The following is a 19,956-nucleotide window of genomic DNA, read 5'->3' as shown; positions in this document are numbered from 1 at the left end:
GCTGAGCGCGCTCCCGTACAGTCTTCTCCGGTCCGGGACCGCGCCCCGGAAAACCCGGGTTTCCGCTGGCGGGTAGCGGCCGCCCGAGGGGGGCGGAGGGAGGAGGGGCGCGGAGTCAGCACGTCCGAGGCCTGCTAGGGACTCCCGGGCCGGGCCGCGAGAGCGCGCGGCCCGTAGCCCCTTCCCTGAGGCCGCGGGTCCCAGCGGGAGTCTGGCCCCGCCCCTCCGCGCCCGGCTGGGTGGGGCCGTGGCTCCCCGCCCCTCTCGGACACGCCCACCCAGTGTCTGGGCCTCGCGGGCCGCAACAGGCGGCGGCGGGCGAGCGCGAGGACCGCGCGCAGCGAAGGCCCGCGCGTGCGTGCAGATTCGCTGGTGGCTCGCGCTCCGCCGGGCGTTCTGAGGAGACGCGCTGAGCCGCTGCCGCCGCGGGGGGGAAGCCTGAGAGTCGCTCGCGTGCCCTCAGTCTGCGTAAGCCCCGCGCCCCTTCCACCCCTGGCCAGGCCATGGCGGAACGCGGAGGGGCGGGCGGTGGTCCCGGAGGCTCCGGGGGCGGCAGCAGTCAACGGGGCTCTGGGGTCGCCCAGTCCCCACAGCAGCAGCCGCCGCAGCAGCCGCCGCAGCCGCAACAGCCGACGCCCCCCAAGCTGGCCCAGGCCACTTCGTCCTCCTCGTCCACCTCGGCTGCGGCCGCCTCCTCCTCGTCCTCCTCCACCTCCACCTCCATGGCCGTCGCGGTGGCCTCGGGCTCTGCGCCTCCGGGCGGTCCAGGACCAGGCCGCACCCCCGCCCCAGTGCAGATGAATTTGTATGCTACCTGGGAGGTAGACCGGAGCTCATCCAGCTGCGTGCCCAGGTGAGCAACGGGCGGGTGGGAAAAGCCAGGGGACAGCCAGGCTGGCTCTGTGACAGGCCCCGCCTCCCCATCTCTCCGGGTCGAGTGGAGGGGACGTTCTCCACTCCAAGCTCGTCCTGGCTTGGGGAGGAGAGGAGGGGTGAGGAAGGGGCCTTGCCTTCGCCTGGGCCTTCCAAGACTGTTGTGTGGGCCTGCCCTCTCCAGCAGTCCCACCTTCTGCCTTGGCTTGGACCACCTTCCTGGAGCAATGGTGGCCTCCCGGACCCAGCCCAGTGGCCTTCCTTGGCTGGGTCTGACCGAATCTCGCCTTCCTTACCGTCAGTAAGTCACTCTTCTTCCTGCCTCACTGAAGCCCGTGGGCTGTACATATGTTAATGTTACACAGCTGAGGTAAAGATGGCTTTGATATAATTATTTCCCAACATACTTAGCATGTGCCAAATTCAGTTGTCACCTGTTGCAGGTAAAGCTGGTTAACACTTGGGGGTTCAGTACATACATTCATCTGTGCTTCATGTCACACTGGGTACTCTGTGCTCTTAGTTTGGGGCATCAGTTGAGTGTGTTCTTAAATGCAAGTTTTCATTTCCTCCTCCTCTAGATACTGGTCACAGAGTCTCCTGGTTCCTGTGAGCTCTGTAAAATGACTGCCTTGTTCCTAAATTCAATCTATTTTTCTGTTTGTTGGAACTATCTGGAAACTTGGGTCAAAAAATACACTTGGAGATATTTTCTGTTTCTCTATGGCAAAGCAGTTGCTCTATATAATTCTTTGGGGACAGTGTGTTAGAGTTGACCCTGTGATAAGACAGCCTGCAGGGTTGGTTTTGCCCAGTAAGCACAAAGAAGTGCCTGGAGGTATTCATTTTGTGCTTCTAAACCAAGTTGATTCTCAGGTTCTGTTCTTACTTACCCTGTTAGTCCAGCAGGGCAGATGGATGTGCTTGTAAGCCAGAGATGGGGTGCACTGTGCTGGTGTTTCTTTTTCTCGCACCAATATATAGGGTATGAAAAATGAAAAATGATGGCAAGCACATGTTTCTATGCATTTATTGAAAAATACAGAGCATTACCCCACCTGTCAAACTCTCCGTGTTCTTTCCTGAACCACATTCTGGCTTCCCCGACACACTTCTGAATTATGCAACACACACACCCCATTACAGTTTTACTACATATGAGTCTGTAAACAATATATTTTTTAGTTTTGTATGTCTTTTATTTTTATTTATTTTTGTTTGTTTTTGAGATAGGATATTATTTGCCTTGGCTGGCCTGGAACTCTCAGCGATCTGCCTGCCTCCTGCCTTCCCAGTGTTAGTATTAAAGGTGTGCACCACTACTTTTGGCTTCAACAATTTTTGGAACTTGTAGCATATGTTCTCATATTGTATGTAGCCTGCCACTTTTAACTCAGGCTTATGCAAATCATCAATATTGTCTAGTAGCTCTAGTTTTTAGTACTTTCTCTAATGGATAGTATTTGGTTATATGAACTACTATTTGATTCTGATGAATATTTAGGTTGTTCCCTGTTAACATGGACAGTTTTGTGTGTGTGTCTGTGTGTGTTTAGTATGTATGTATATCTGTATGTATTTGCCCAGGATTTGTGCTCCTGAGCAGAAGTTTCTTTAGAGTATGTTTGAAGTATATATGAAGTGTGTGTGTGTATGAATATATTTATATGTATGTGTATAAATGTACATATACACATAAATATATACGAAGCATATATAAAGTATATATAAGGAAGGAGAATTGCTGCTTGAAAAGTGTGGATTTGAAGCTTCAAGAGATGATGCTAGACTGTTTGCCACTTCTGCCCTCCACTTTTTATCCCTTTGTGTACAGCATTCACTGCACTGATTTATATTGTCCTCTTTCTCTGTCCTCCTCTAAGGAAATCAGGAACCATAGTAATTTACTTTGGCCAGAGCCCTAGCATGGCACCAAACTCAAATTAGAGCTCACTGTGTGTGTCTTTTGGTCCTGGGCAGGCCTCTTTTTATTTTTATGTGGGCCTGTCCATTGTTGAAGTATGCTATTCCTCTTCTTCCTTGCATAAAAGTCCTGTGCTCCACCCTGCATGGGTCTGTTGTTAGTAAAACATGTTCTCCTTTGGATCTGGGAGTGTTTGAGTGGCTTTTGGGTAGTTGCCCTTGTCTAGCTTGTTAGATTGAAAAAGCATGAGTTGATGGGCAGAAGCTGTCATAAAGGGGAACAAATAGAATCAGCACTGAGTTTTGATATGACCGTAAGAAGAACTCTTGATTACTGAAAAGTCTGCAGTAATAAATTACTAGCTCCAGAAACGAGTAGGCATTCTATATGTAGATGTGTATGTCTTGTTTACTGACCAGTCCTGGCCTGTGTTCTGCCCTTTATGACTTTGCTTTCTAGCCTTTATCCTTGTGCCTCCCAGCACCTTATGAAACACTTGTGCTTCTTGGAGCATGCTGCTGTGTCTTTGAAAGGAAAACACCCTGTGGGCAGAAAAAGGCCTGCGATTGGCCCTTCTAAATATTAAGTCATTTGGTTAATTTGTTGTCTCCTGGTACTTGTCCATGTTATTTAAAATATACTGTGAACATGAAGCTCTGTATAGAACCTGGAATTAACCTTCTTTTCTCTCAGGTAACTCCAGTGAGACACAAACCTATGAGCTATAGGCAATTAAGAAATGTAAATTTAAGCTGGGCAGTGGTGGCACACACCTTTAATCCCAGCACTTGGAAGGCAGAGGCAGGCGAATTTCTGAGTTCAAGGCCAGCATGGTCTACAGAGTGAGTTCCAAGACAGCCAGGGCCACACAGAGAAACCCTGTCTTGAAAAACCAAAAAAAAAAAAAAAAAAAGTAAATCTGATGGTGAATCTGAGGAAAGGTGTGCATGAGAACACTGTAGGAACTTGGCATAATGGCATATGCTTAGAGTTTGAGACAGGGAATAGATGACTCAAGGACAGCCAGAGTTCATAGTTTCAGGCCAGCCAGGAAGAGATAGCAAGACTTACTTGAGAACAAACAAAGAAAAAAACCCAAAACAATCAGCACTATAAGAGTGGGTATCACCTAGTACTGAAAAGAGGGGGTGTAACAGAGCAGTAGGAAGGTCATGCTGCTTTCTTTAATACTTTAAAAAATTTGATTTGTTTTTGAAAAAAATCTTCATTGGACATTTAAATAAAGGTGAGCATTCTAGATGCTTTTTGGTGTGTGTCTGTTGGTTTTTAATTCTGTTACATTTTTAAAATTGTTAGTATTATTTTTAAAATTTTCAATAGCATACTTACAGTTGGCTTTAAAATGGCTAAATTGTTCTTTGCATTGATGCTTTTATCAGCAGTAAAAAAGAAAACAGCATTAACATATGTCCGTGACTCAAGCAGTGTAGAAAGATGGACTGTGTAAAGGGAAAGGCCCTGATCCCACCTCTGTTCTCACTTCTCAGAAATTGCCACCATGAAATATGGTTATCTTTAAGACTGTATTATGATAAAATAAAGGGCTGGGGATGTGGCTCAGTTGTTGCATGCACAAGTTCCTCAGTTCAGAGCCAGCACCATGGAAGACTGGGTATGGCAGTCCATACTTGTAATCCCAGCATTTATATAGGGAAGACAGAAGTTCAAAGTTATCCTTATAGAGTAAGTTTGAGGCCTATCTGGGACATGAGATGACTAAAACAACAAAAATGGAGCAAACAGTTACATGAATAGGCAGCTCTGCTGTTGTTCCCTTGTGAAATTCATAGTTTTAAGAGTTGGGGTTGATCCCCTCCCCAGCTGCATTTGTCCTCTACTGTGGCTGGGTATGGCAAGGAAAGGCCTGGAGTGAGGTGGAAAGGGGAGGGGGGAGGAAAGGAGAAGAGTGTGTGGCATGTTGCTCATGTTAAAGGAAGGGTGTTAGAGTCTCATTACCTATGTTCTCTTCAGTCTTTGTAAGGTGAGATTTCCCCTTCATATTTTCTCTTTTGAATTGCTAAAGTTAGGAAAGGCAGAACATTATTAAATTGTATAAACATACAAAATTTTCTCAGTTGTATAAAATTGATTAGGAGTTGATATATGCCCTACTGTATAACATATAAATTGTATCAAATTGGGACTTCATTTCAAAGCACATTTGAATGTCCTTATCTTTGTGTTCATGAAGGGAAGGAGTTCAGTAACTGTCAGTCACAGTTTCTTCCTAAATTACATAAAGCATACAGAGAAGGGTTACTAAAGTTAACCCTTATCAGACAAAAGTGTTAGAGCCAAAGGAGGTGGCCAAGTTGCACTGGCATGACTAGCTTGTAGGACAAATGTTATTTGCATGAAGGTACTTGGGAAGGGGTGTTACTCTTACCACAAAAGCACATACAAGCTGGAATCTCACTACTGTATGCTAGGACAGATTCTTTTATGCCTTAGACTTTTCAGCCATTGGTTACAAATACTTTTACTTACCATCCATCCTAAGATGTACATTAAATAAATACAAAAAAAGGCTGTAAAGCCACAGGAACAAGTACTTCTTAAATGATAGATGTAAATAAAGTAAATGCAATTGATCAAGTAAGAGAGAGCTTGTGAAATGTCTGTTGTCTCCCTATCATTGAAAGTACTAAAAGCATTGTTTGTGCCCTAGGAGATTTGAATTTCACATTGTGAGTGTTGTAATAGAATATCCTCCCTATCAGGGTAATATCATCCATCATCCCTGTAGAAGCTCAGATTCCTTAAGTCAGAAAGAGAATGACTTTCACTGAGTCCGTTTTACATGTATTGATTTACAGATAGTTGGAACACAGTAGTTATGTGATTTTTTTTCTTTTTTCTTTTTTTCTTTTCTTTCCTCTTCTCCTCCAAGATGGAATTTCTCTGTGTAACTGTCCTGGAACTTGCTCTGTTGACCAGGCCGGATCTGCCTGCCTCTGCCTACCCAATGCTTGATTAAAGGCGTGTCCACCATCTTCCAGCTACATGATTTCTTTCAAAACTAGTTTTCTAGTTTCTTAGCCAAACTATTGAGTCTTCTTGCTTTCTGCTCTTATAGGAGGGAAATGCAAGTCAGAGACTGTGTACTGTGTTGTGTCCTTTGACTCCTTCACCTGGGGAGTCTAACTGGTCCTGCTTTGGCCTGGACTTGAAACTGTTAAAGTAGACCTGTCCTGGCCTAGCTTGCCTCTGACATCATTCTAGAAGTACTTGGGCAATCTAGGGTAACTAAGAATGACTTGTCAGCATAAAGTTTTCAGTGCTCATGAGAAAAGTCAGGATTGAAGCTGGCCTAAGAACTTCTTTCAGCGAGGGCCTTGAGCAAGGTGGGTCCAGGTTGACGAACCCTCCCAGGATCCCTCTTTTAGGCTTAGACCCAGGAGTCACGAGCACTACAGGGAGGTTTTAGAGAGCCCAGATGTCTATGTGTGGATAACTAGTCTACAGTGGCTCCTTTACATAGAAACATACAGACAATTATTTAGAAAGCTGACTAGAAAATTAGAAAGGACTCTGGTCTTAGTCAAGGGTTCCCACCAAGGCAGCCCTTTATGTGGCTTATTTTTCTTGAGAAGTGCAAATAACTAATAATACATTTCTTCTTAGCTTGAGAATCTCCAGAAAATTTTTTTTTCAATTTTAAAAATTTATTTTGGCAGAGTGTGGTTACCATGTTGTGTATATGGAGATCAGAGAACTTTGCAGACTTAACTTTGTAGACTTGATTCTCATCTTCCACCTTTACATGTAAGGAAGCAAACTCAGGTTGCTAGGCTTGTTTAGTAAGCATCTCATCAGCCATTTCTTTTCTTTTTAAAACAGGATATTATTATGTAGCCTAGGTTGGCCTTAGACTTGCTACATTGAATTCCTGATTTTCCTCCCTCTATCTCCAAAGTGCTGGAATTACAGACATATGCCACCATACCCAGTAAGAATGTAATTTCTGAAAATGTCCCAGTAGTCTGGCATGGTGTCACATGACTATAATCAGTGCTTAATAGGCAGAGGCAGGAGGATCAGAGTTTTAGGCTAGTCTTTGCTATGTATAGTGAGTTCAGAGTCAGGCCCAGCTACTGAAACTCTTGTTTTAAAAAATAACCAGCACTGGAGAGTTGCTTAGCAGTTAAGAGCATCTGTTGCTATTGCAGAGGACCCACATGGCTGCTCTTAATAGTCTTTAACTTCTGTCTCCTCATAACGCCCCCCATCCCCATCTGATGAGCTCTTCTGACCTCTGTGGGTACCATGCACACATGTGGTGGGCACACATTCATACACACAAGCAAAACATTCATCACATAAAATAAAATAGATAAATCTAAAGATAAAAAGTTAGAAAAAAAAGATTTGTTCAAACAAGAAAAAAAGCTAATCAAAGGGCTAGAGAGAGGTCCCAAGCTTGGTTCTTAGCATTCACATCAGACAGGTTTTAAGCATCTGTAAGTCCATCTCTGGGGATCTGATGCCTCTGGCCTCCTTGGGTACTTCCACTCATGTGCATGTACCTGCATGCAGATACACACACCTATGTAATAATAATTTTGGAAATATTATAAGAATGTGTTTCCATTTTAATTCCAGGTATAGGATATGGAACTGCTTCGAATTGTCCACAGTAATTGACTATGATTTGCCTTGTGCTCTAGCAGGTGCATGATTTTGCTAGCTGCAGATAGTTTTTGTGATTATGTGATGTATGGAATTCTGGGAATATTTTTAGAGGGTATATAAATACTAGGGCTCCAGGAGGTGGAGTGGGTTGTTGGTTAGTTGGTGTTGGTAGTTGCTGGTCATTGCAGTTTGTTAAGTGGTCATGCACAAAGAAACAAGAGGAAATTAGATATCCTGACAGCAAGGATCAAACTTGCCCCAGGAATTTGATGTTCCCTAATGAGCAGGAAGGAAGTAGTATAATGGTGACATCACCCTCTTCAGACCCTGGCTTTATTCAGGGATCTCTTTCCTTTCTCCTCTTTTTTTCTCTCCTATCTAGTGTTGGGGGGGTTGAAAAGGTAGAAGAAAAGGGGTGGAGAAGGGTGGAAGAAAAAAGAACCCACAGAGTAGCAAAAGACAGCTGCATACCTACATGTAATTAATAATAAAGATCTTTGAAAACAAAACCCATCAACAACCAACAAGATATTAATAGACATTCATTTATATCTTAAGATGATGAGATGCTTCATTTTAAAGCTGTTTTATGTTAACCATTTGTGACTGCTTTGATTGAAATTTACTTCCTCAGCCCAACATGATCATCAGTTGGCCTGTAATCTAGCACTGGGAAGTAGAGGCAGGAGTTAAGGTTATCCTTGGCTGTATGAGAACCAGTTTCAAAATAACAAACCAAAAATAGAAAATGAAGAAAAATTTATCTATTCCATTACATTGCCTCTATTTCTTTCTTGTTTATTTTTTTTATTCTTGCTTTTGCTTCTTTTGTTGCTGTTGCTTTGTTTTTGAGAATAGGATCGTGTTAAGTTAGTTCTGATTAACCTTGAATTCACTCTGTTGCCCAGGCTGTCCTGGAACTTGTGATCCCTCTGTTTTAGCCTCTGGAGTGCTGTGATTTCAGGTGTCCATCACTCCACCTGGCATTATAGCAGTTCCATTTCAAGTCACTCTAAACACATATGCCTAATGGCTTCCATACTGAACAGAGCCGATCTAGAACCTTTTAGTGACTTGGAAAGACCTTCTAGATATCATGAGTTTAGTGGGAAAAAGTCGTCTAAAGATTTCTAGTGTTAATATTAATGGCTTGTTAAGAAAATATTTTCAGCTGGGCATGGTGGCACAGTTTTTTAATCCCAGCACTTGTGGGGCAGAAGCAAACAGATCCCAGTGATTTCAGATCAGTCTGGTCTTCCTAGAAGTTCCAGGATAGCCAGGGCTACATAGTGAGACTTTGTCTCAAAAAAAGAAAAAAAAGATTTGAAAAATATTTTGCAAATTATACGTCTCATTCATTAATATTTACTAGGAACTCAATTTGGTAACAAAAACCAAAATTAAAAGTAATCTGACTTTAAAAATAGGGAAAATTTCCAAGTGTGATGGTGCATTCCTTTAATTCCAGCACTTGGGTCAGAGATGTGTTCTAGGGCAGTCTGGTCTACAGATTGAGTTCCAGGACAGATAGGGCTACTTAGAGAGAACCTATCTCAAAACAAACAAAAAAGGTTTATCTAAACAAATAAATTTCTCAAAATAAGACCTCCAAATGATCAACAAATGTAAGAAAAAAGTGCCCAATATTCTAATTATCAGATCAAAACCACAATGAAATATCTTTTTACCTTAGTAGAAATGGATGTTATAACAACAATAAAAAATAATAAAGGCTGGTCAGGATGTGTATGCATGTGTGCCATAGCATAAGTGTGGTTAAGAAGGTAACTTATAGGATCTGACTTGATCTTCCTATCATGTTAGTCCTGTGGATTGAATTTAGGTCATGCTGTAAGCACCTTTACCTGCTAAGCCATTTTAAGGGCCTTGCCTACTCATTTTTGATAGCAAAAATGGCAAATGGAGAATATTGTAGTGTTGGACCATTACCTTTTTTGTAATACATGATAAGGCATATATAAGTTTGTGTTGATAGTGGAAGATTGATTTAGTTAATATTTGTGTGTATATATATGTATATATATACACACACACATACACACACACATATACACATACATATACACACATTTTAAAAAAGATTTTAAAGTTTTATGTGTATGAGTGTTTTGCCTATATGTGTGTATGGGTGCTTATGTGTGTCTATTACTCATGGAGGACAATAGAGGCCTTTGGATTCCCTGGAACTAGAATTACTAATTGTTGTGAACTACCATGTAGGTACTAACAGCAAAACCTTGTGGTAAAAGAACTAGTGCTCTTAACCACTGTGCCATCTCTCCAGACCCTCTGCAGATTCTTCTCAGTGTTGAAGATATGCCAGAGGTTAGAATATTTGAGTTTGCCAAGTTTTTTGAACTTTGACTATCATACTTCCTGTTTCTTCTTATAAGGATCCTCATCTTGACTAAACTTGGTTTTCCTTTATCTTTTTAGTGCTTGAAGTACTTTTAGTTCTGTAAAGTGAACTATATCAGGTATAGCCACAGGGTTGCCCAAAACATTTTTTAGGCCATGTATATTTTAGAAATTACTTTGTGAGGTTGTTAGCAACCTGCTACAGATCTGGGAGACAGGGAGACATAATCTTTAAAATTGTTTCTTTCTATACCACCTGCTCTTCATAGACTGCTGTTCTTCTTTGTGACCTTTGTCCCTCAGGACATATGTCCTAGGTGACATCTGAGGTGAGGTTGACATGCTAAGCATCTCTGAGGAGCTTACAGAAGTTATTTTCCTGAGGAAGTTCTATGTTTTTCTTTTCAGTTATTCTCCACAACAGTGTATTTCTTGAGTTTCCTTTTGTCTTTTCATAGGTGAGATACTCATTTTTTTTGTTGTTTTTTTTTTTTGTTTTTGTTTTGGATAGGGACTTAAATCATGTAGCCATGACTGGCTTACAACTGGCTATGTAGACCAGGCTGATGTCAAGCTCACAGAGATCTGCCTACCTCTGCCTCCCATACCACCATAGCTGTCTAATACTAATTCTTTATTGTAGTATTGTTAAATATTGTTTAGAACACTAGAACCTTAGTCATCATTTACTTAATTTGACATTACTTGACTAACCTTTCTCCTCTCCCAGTCTGTGTATGTGTTTAGTGTATGTATGTGTGCTGTCTGCCATGCATATAGGTATGGAAGCCAGAGGTCGATGTGTTTCCTCTATGGCTATTGCTCTGTGTCACCTTTATTTCTCTCTCTCTCTTTCTTTCTTACTTTCCTCTCCATTTTTGTGAATGAGTGTGTAGTGTATATTCATGTATGTGTATGCTGAGGCCAGAGGAGGTCATTTCTTGAGTTTCCTTTTGTCTCTTTTCTATCACTCTGCCTTATTTCTTTGAGGAAGGCTCTCTCACTGAACCTGTGGCTCACTGTTTGCTTTTTTGTTTGTTTGTTTGATTTTGTTTTGTTTTTGTCTGGACTGCAATTCAGCAAGCCCCAGCAATCGTCCTATCTTTGACTCCTTCAGTGCATAGGACCATAACAGCTTTTATGTGTGTGCTGGTGGACCTCATTGTACAGCAAATGCTCTTAACCACTAAGAAGCCGGCCCTTCTTTATTATTTTCTGAAATAGGTTCTCTTACTGAACTTGGAACTTGAGTTTCCCAAAGACTGTCTGGACAGAAAGTTCTAAGGATCTGGCTGTCTGTGTCTTCCTAACACAGAACTACTTACAGATATGCACCACTACTCTTGACTTCTACATAGGTACAGGGGATCTGTCTGCCTGTACAGGAAACACTGTATCCACTGAGCTGTCTTCCCAGCTCCCTTCTTACTTTCCCTTTCTTTTCTTTCTTTTCTTTTCCTTTCCTTTTCTTTCTTTCTTTTTTAAAAACTACATTTATTCATTGTGTTGTATGTGTGTGTGTGTGTGTCTGTCTGTCGGTCAGTTGGTCTGTCTGTAGTATGCCACATTGTGCTTGTGGAGTTTAGAAGACAACTTGAAGGAGTCTACTTCCAACATGTAGGGAACTAGGGATTCAACTTAGATTGCCAGGTTTGTCAACAAACTCTGTTACCCACTGGCCTACCGTGTTGTCCCTCTATTTCTTTTTCCTTGTTAAAAATGTCTTATAACTGTAATAAGGCTTTTTGATTTACAATTTTTCTGAGGACCTTAAGAATTAGATTTGCCCACTAACATGTGCAGTGCATTCAAATGATTAAGTCGAGTCAAAATAAAAAGAGCACACATCAAAAAAAAAAAAAAAAAAAAAAAAAAAAAAAAGCATGGAATGACTTCTTTTCTTTCCTGACTCTTTTATAAAACTTTTCAAATACATTGTACATAATGTAGTTTGTTCCTATACTCCTCCTCTGTCATACTAGCCTACACATAGCCAAAGTTTTATTAGTGACAATTCGGGAGGGGGGGTTATTGTTTTTATTGTTCTGGTTTAATTTTTTATGTGTATACACACAAATATATATACTCTGGGAAATATACACATATATACATACACACACATATATAATTCTCACACTCAGGATTATGTTTTAAAAATGAATAACTAGATGGGCACACATCTTTAATCTTAGCACTTGGGAGGAAGACTGTGGGGCTCCCTCAGACTGTCCACAGTAGCTGACTATAATTTGCCTCATGATCTAGCAGAAGCATGTTTTTGCCAGCTACAGATAGTTTCTGTGACTGTGTGTTGTTTGGAATTCTGGGAACTTTTCAGAGTGGGGTCAGCGGTTGTTGCTCATTCAGGGGGATTGGTTGCAGTTTTATTAGTAGTTATGCTCAAAGAAGAAACAAAGGATAAGAAATTAGATTCAAAGATCTCTATCTCTCTCTTCTATCCTTTTTTTCTCTTCTATATAGGGGGTGAGGGATAAAGAATAGGAAAAACAAGAACCCACAAAGTAGCAAAGACCGGCTATAGAAGATGCAGGTGGATCTCTGTAAGTTCAGGGCCAGCCTGGTCTAGATAGGGATTTCCAGGGCAACCAGAGCTGTATCATAGATCTTGTTTCCAAATAAATAAATTACTTAATTAATTTTTAAAAAAGAACATCTGATAATGTCACTGTTCTCCCGATAATCTCTCACTTATAGACAATAAACCACTGGGCTATAGTCAAAACAGTGACAAAACAAAACCTTTATGTTTATGGCTTAGGAAACACCTCCTGATAATATGGCTGACCCTTTTCTGATAGACATCATTTGGCATCCTCCTCACAAACTTGGGCGTACTAGTCCTTAGGGATTGTGTACTTGCAGTTCTTTTTGGCTGAGGTGCTCATTTTTGGAACATCTGTGATGGCTGGCTTTTGGGGATTGCCAGGTATTATGTTATTTTTCCTGTAGAGATGTGAATACCTGTTTACCCAAGAAAGGGCATATCTCGGAGTGGATTCTGAGTCCAACTTGGTGAATCGTTGGGATTATTTGGCTTCTGTAGAAGAGCATAGGTGATTCTCTCAGCTACATCACCAAAAAAGTCCATCCCTGTATGGGTGACAGACGACCCACTGGCAGTCTCTATTGAGTCTTCCACCTTCAAAGGATACCTTCACCTGCCTATGATGTCTTAGTTTTTGAAATGTTCTCATTCATGTATTTAGTTACAGTCTGGGTAATCAGTAATATATTTGTCAAGCTGATGACTGATTTTTTATAGTGCTTGTTTATCTGAAATATTTATTGAATGGATAGCTGTTATATACAATTTACTCCTCTAATAAGTATTTACCTCGTACCAAGTGCAAGTGCCTAGTTGTTTAGGAAAGGGTAGTAAAGAGGCTGACAAAGTTACTTCTCTGCTGGAGTGTACATTCTAGTACAGGAAGACAAACAATAAGCCATCAAATAATTTGTTCTGTGATAATGGTTAGATAGTGTTGTCACTATCTGTGTGGGCAGGGGGAACATTGGGAATGTTGGGGATTGGCTGCTCCTGATAGACAGGCTAGTCAGGAATGCTTTTGGTTAGTTGTATGCAGTGGATCTTAGTACCTGAGATTGCATGCCTCAGAAGAAGTCAAGACTCTTTGAGGTGTTTTGTTTTTGTTTTATGAGACAAAACATTTTCTTTCTTGTTTTCTTTCTTTCTTTCTTTCTTTCTTTCTTTTTTCTTGCTTACCATGCATCAAAATTTTTATTAACATTTTTAACAGAGGTTCAGCTATTACTGAAACTTGTAATTTCTAAACATAAATAGGGGCAAATGGCTGTAGTGCAAAGTAATGCCATTACTGCCTAATGGGAATGCAGACTGAAGAATTAATAGTCACCTTTTAGATGGAGGACCAGGTACAGGGCTGACTTTCTGAATGCTGTAATCAGAAATTGTGTAGCCATCTTCCAGATGCTTGCCTGCAAGGGTGAGCTTCTGCTGTTGGTGGTGGGGTGCCCTCTTTATCCTAGATCTTGGCTTTCACATTCTCCATGGTGTCACTGGGCTTCAATTCTAGGGTGATGGTCTTGCCGGTCAGGGTTTTCCCACAGATTTGCATTTTGACCTGTTACTGAGTGTGATGAAACTGCAAACAGCCAAGTCCTTGACAACTAGATGTAAGAACCACCAAACCAGATGAAGCCTCTTGTCACTCTTGGGGGAGACATTTCTATTAGCCACACAGTTAGGTGAGCTCATGACTCATGATTGTCAGAAGAAGTATTTCTATATAAATTGTTTCTCTAAGCTCTGGCTGTTCTCACAGTTAACAATAATATGGGCTGCCTAATGCTTTGTTCGTTGGAATTACAGAATGCTGTTCTGACACCACTATGGGTGCCATGAGAATGCTTAATATAGTGAGTGAGTGTGGGTTTTGGAGTTCTCCTGGATTTGAATTTTGACTTTGCTGTTTAGTATTTGAGTAACTTTGAGAAAATTATTTAACCTTTCTAATATTTCCATTTTATCAATATAAAATGGGTATGATAATTATTTCACAGAGCTGTGAGAATTAAGTAGGATTAATGCATGTTAATTGCACATAGAAAATAAATTTAATTATTTTTATTGTCCTTGTTTGCTGATTAGTTTTTTCATTTTCTCTTTCTTCTTTTTCCTCTTTCTTCTTTCTCTCTCTTTCCTTCTTTTCTTTTTCTTTTTTTTTTTTTTAGACAGGTTCTTACTATTTGCTTTGGCTGTCCTTGAATATACTATGTAGACCAGGTTACCCTCAAACTCAGGAGCCTCTGCCTCCCGAGTGCTGGGATTAAAGGTGTTTGCTATCCTGCTCTGACATTTTGAGTTCTTGTTGGGATTATCACAAGATCTTAGGTTCATCTCTGCTTGTTTGCTTGCTTGCTTGCTTGCTTTTTACACAGTCTTTCTGTATATCCCAGACTGGCCTAGAACTCTATATCTTCCTGCCTTAGTCTCTCTTGAGTTCTGGGATTACAGAGGAGCACCACTGTTCCTGATTGGGTTCACCTTAGACAAATCCTGCCAGCCCTCAAGCATATTAGACTGGAAAGCTAAAAAAAAACAAAAACAAAAAAAACAAAAAAAACCAAAAAAAAACCAACCAACCAAACAAACAAAAAAAACGTATTTTAGTCTGAAGAGGTGACTGGGTTGGGATCCTGTTGCTACATCTTGCTCACGTACGTGAACGGAAGAGATGGCTCAGGTCCCGCCTATAAACCACAACTTTGTTTTGATCCAGCTTGACTTGACAGCTTCTCTATTTTACCTGCTGACTTCTGTAGTTTTTATTTGGCAGCCAGAAAAGCAACTAAACCGGTTGGTTTACAGCTCACAGTTTAGTTAAAGAAAGCTGAGTAACTCCGAAAGAAAGTTAAGGATTTAATTTGGAGCTGATACTTTCCTTTTGTCTCCGTAAGTTTTTCTTTTTGTTTCAATCTATGACTGTAGTTTTTCTTCTTTTTCTTTTCTTCTCTCTTTGGTTCCCTTCCCCCTTTCTTCCTCCTCTCATTACTTTCCTCATCATCCATGTGCTCTTTTTTCTTTCTTTTTCTTTTCCCTCCCCTCCCTCTCCCCTTCCCTTCCTCCTCCCTCCTCTGTCTGTCTGTCTCTCTCTCTCTCTCTCTCTCTCTCTCTCTCTCTCTCTCTCTCTCTTTCTTTCTTTCTTTCTTTCTTTCTTTCTTTCTTTCTTTCTTTCTTTCTTTCTTTCTGACAAGAGGCTGGTCATGTATCCCAGATGGGTCTTAAACTTGTGATTCTCCTGCCTCAACCCCAAGTACTTAGATTATAGGTGTGTGCTATTATGCCTGGCTTTAATTCTTTCCTTTAACAGCACCAAGACTTTGCCATTTTGCTTGGAAATCTGTGACCCTGTTATCTTGCTGCTCATTTTTAAGGATGTCTAAAGCAGATTAACCTTTTCTTAAGGCTGGATCACCACGACTAACTGGGTTTTTCAGGACAGAGGAGCTTGATGAATAATACGGACTATACTTAGTGCATAATTATTCACGTTCATGTAGTTGCTTTTGATTCTTGTCAGTACAATCTCTTTCTCTGTTGCTTTTTATATACCATTAAACAGTTAATTGAAAAATATTAATAATGAGGGCTGAGGATATAGCTCAGGGGTAAGGTGTTATCTGGCATGTATAATGCCTGAGACTAGTCCCCAGCACTCAAAAAACAAACAAACACAAACAAACAAACAAACCCCCAAAAAACGAGATAGGAAGGAAGGACAGATTTTGAAGTTTTGACTAAGGACAGCTGGCAATATAGCCTGAGAGTATGAATATGAGATTCAGGGCCAGGTATTTAAGAACAGTGAATAATTTGTTTACCTCCCAGTCCAGGTTGTGCTCCAGAGAAATGGCAATTATAGAAAGTGTCCAATCTTTTGTAATCTTAGGGAATCAAACACTACACTTAAGGTCATTTAGAGATAGAAATGCATACTATGAATTAGGTGTGTGTGTGTATGTATTTGTGTCTGAGTACTGTTTGCTTGGTTAAATTAGCCTTGTTTACCCATATCCCCCTTTTTTTCATGGTAAGTTAAGGTGAGGATGCTCTCCATTCACTATTACTTCGTTATGAGGAGAAGAAAAGTAAAATGTATGTAAAGCTTTTGGGCTTCTATATCCATTGATGTTGTCACCTTCTCATCTTTGGGAATGTCAGTGAGACTATATGACCATGAAGGGGTGATATGTGTCCTCTGTTGATCTGACTTACAAGCTGCCATTGACATTGTCTTCACAAGCATGTTTTCATTTAGTCCGTGGATTTGTCATGGACAGTGGAATGTGATAATGAAATATCCATAAATCTACTTTTAATAAAATAATCATTTCGAAATTAAATTACATAACAAGTTGCTGCAGTATTTTGTTATCTCTGCTGTGTACCACTTCTGCTGTGTATGAAAACCAAGGTCCACTGGGAATATAACTCTTGTGGCTATTAATGGATTTAATTCTATTTCCTCTCTGCCACCAAGATGTGCAATAAAGTTGTTTATGTCTTTTCCTTTAACAGAATGCAGTATCATAATCAGTTTGTTTTTATCACTGAGGAGTCCTAATACTTTCCTTTAAATATATATAATAAAGAAAAATAGTAACATTTTGAAACTTTGATCCATTAATCCTTGATTGACTTTTCTTCCATGAAGAATAAAAAAAAATTATCTCATTGGGGAACAGGCTTATCTCATGGGATTGCAAATGGGAAAGGACTTTTGAGCCTAAGGTAAGGTATAAGATTAGCTTGGTCTTTTGAGAACTTAAAAAGGTGATAGGCCTAATAATAATAAGGCCTAACTCAAAGTGCCATTGATAAATAGATACCATGTCCCTGAATGGGGGGTTCATATTTTTGAAATGCATTTAACAAAATTATTTTAAGAGTAATTTTAAGGTTATGGGTTATCTCTCTTGCTTGCTCACTCTCATTCTTGGTCTCTTTTCTCACTCAGGTGTTTCTTATTATCTATCTGAAGAAAAACTTAGTAGCAATCTCATTTAAGTGACATTCTAAAAGTGGTTTGACTTTAAATTTTGATTTCTCATTTGGCTCTTCTTGGCTGAATAGATTTTGATAAGTCTCTTACTCTACCTACTTCTTCTGAGTACCATCTATTAATGAAAAGACACATATCAAGCAAATGCTCTATACCACTTATTGTTATAGATACTGGACAGAATGGTGAATAAAACAGAAAAATTCTAGCTCTTATATTTACCTCTAGGGACAGGTGGGCATCAGACAGTAAATAAATGACAGGGTGTGCCAAGTAGTAGGAACAGAAGCTAAGTGAGGAGAAGGAAGACAGCAGTGCAGGTTAAAGGAGGTCATTGATCTGTATGGTTATGTGGGGAGGTGGAGATAGAAGGATCCCCTTGGCTTACTGGCTAGCTGCCTAGCTGACTTGGTAAGACCCATATCCCAGTGAGAGATTCTGTCTAAAAATAAAAACAAACAAAACAAGGTACATGGCACTTGAGAAACAACACCTAGGGTTCTCCTCTGGTCACACAAATAAGATAGTCCAGAAAACAGATGAGGGGTGTGTGAATATACAGGTGTATACATTGTTTATTTTGCAATGATAGAGAGAGACAAAGCAAGTGCCCTATCACTGATACAACAGATTTTATTGGTCATTGCATAACTCTTGTTTTGATCTTGAGTCATTTGAAGTAAGAGCTAGAAAAGATGTATGATAATTACTTCAGCCTCAGCTGGGCACTGGCCTCTGCACACTCACCCAAAGGAAAGGGCAGGGCAGGTGGGGTCATAGTGGTAGGAGGTTGTGACAATGGAGGTGGAAGCAGTGGGAACCCAGAAGCTGAGGATCCTGAGCACATTTTCTCCCAGATTTGGGGTATGACAGAGCAAAAGGATTCAACAATACCTTCAACATCTCATTTAACTGTGTTTTATTTGCTTTCTGTTTCCATTTCAAGTCACTCTTATGCCATCTCTCTTAGTGCTGTCGTGAAAACAGTATCTTTAACAGGAGTCTTCAGAGCAGATTTAGAATTTGTTTCCACTTTTACTAGGTTATAGAATAATTGGTAGGTTGGCGCCTGATGTGTTAAAGATCTACTTAACATTGTTCATGTGTTTTATGCCATAATGTAGCCACTGAAGCAGTTCAGTCTCAGCATCTCTATTCTTCTGTGTAGTCTGTTAGCTCACTCTGATCTATATTTGTTGGATGCTTTTTGAAGAGGTTATTTGTGCAGAATTCATTGATAATAGTAGCGTCAAGCCTTTGTTACTAACCTAGTGAAACTGAAGATTCGAAAACTTGATGGTTTTTGTAAAGGTTATAAGTTTGTTGTAGCATACTTCCTGTCTGACCTAGGAGCTCAGCAAGGAGGAATCCTGCTGCAGAGTGATCTAATTTGTGTAATCTTGAAGGTGGAGCTATTTTTGAAAGAGAACAGAAAAAATAATGGGGCCCCTTGCTCCTGAATGCCAAACTGTATCTCACTGACTTAAAATAAAAGGGACTCAGATCTTGGACTCTGCATTTCTGTTTCCTTTACTCTGTCTAGATTCGATGTATGGTACATGTCTTTAGGTAAGGGATGGTTGCTGGGTTCTTTACATTCTTAATTGTGTTTCTTTACTTAGAATTTGAATGATGTAAATTTGAATGATGTGAGTAGTTAAAAGGGTAGTTACTAAGTTCTATGTTTAGAATTCTTGAGTTTTCTTCATAGTTCCTGTGATAAACTGATTTATTTTTTTCTTTCTATTTGTTGAGAGACAAGGTCTCACTCACTCTGTAGTCCTGTTTTCAACCTCTGGAGTTCTAGGATTATAGGTATGAACTACATTTCCCGCTTAGACTGGTGGTTTATAACTGGTTTTCAACCCATTTAGTCTATATGGTCCTTTTTTCTATTCTGAAATGAAATGCTTAGATAATAAAACTTATTGGCACGTCTGCATTGTCGTCACAGCAATACAGAGGAAACAAAAGGTGTGTCTTTCTTAGGAGACAAATGTAAATAAGTGCTTTCAGTGTGTTAGGAACCATAGCTATTGTGTGCCTGCAGGTACATGTAGCTTTATCTTTGTGGATATGACATCTATGAATAGAGATTAATTTAGGTGTGTTGCTTTGGTGACTCAGATGATATGTGGCAATGCTACTGGAATACGATTTCCCAAAATGGTTAATAAATCTTTTTGAGTTTTGAACAAAATATAGTGAAATCTTTCCTATGTGTATGGAGTTTATATTCATGGAATATTTACTTTATGCTAAATCATAGAAACAAACATGTTTGTGTTGAGACTTAGATAATTGCAAACTGCTTTTTACTGACATATATGTGAGTGAGTCTAAAGGCTAATTTGTTATAAAGAAGGCTGATTTTATACAGCTGATAAAAGTAAAATTTGTAATTCTTTCACATGTAAAGATTTACTTCTATGCTCTATACCTAATTTAAAAAATCAAAGACTTTCCTGAAAGTATCATATGTGCTCAGAAAAGTATACAATTTAGTAAGTTCAATTTAGTGAGCCTTTATAAACTGAACATACATATCTAACGCCCATATCA

General features: G+C 40.1%; 1 protein-coding gene across 1 annotated transcript in view; it reads left to right on the top strand.

Moving 5' to 3' along the window:
• The first annotated feature begins 308 nt into the window (after positions 1–308).
• The window catches only part of Pacs1 (phosphofurin acidic cluster sorting protein 1), a 130,262-nt gene continuing 110,614 nt past the window's right edge, over positions 309–19,956 (top strand). The window contains exon 1 of the mRNA XM_034508019.2: positions 309–853. Coding sequence (XP_034363910.1) covers positions 504–853 — 350 coding nt within the window. The 5' untranslated portion in view covers positions 309–503. The remainder of the gene's footprint in view (positions 854–19,956) is intronic.

This window comes from Arvicanthis niloticus, chromosome 1 (genome assembly GCF_011762505.2).
Source record: "Arvicanthis niloticus isolate mArvNil1 chromosome 1, mArvNil1.pat.X, whole genome shotgun sequence".
In the NCBI taxonomy this organism is placed as follows: Eukaryota; Metazoa; Chordata; class Mammalia; order Rodentia; family Muridae; genus Arvicanthis; species Arvicanthis niloticus.
Note: the sequence above shows the minus strand (reverse complement) of the source record. Positions and strands in the feature narration are given on the sequence as shown.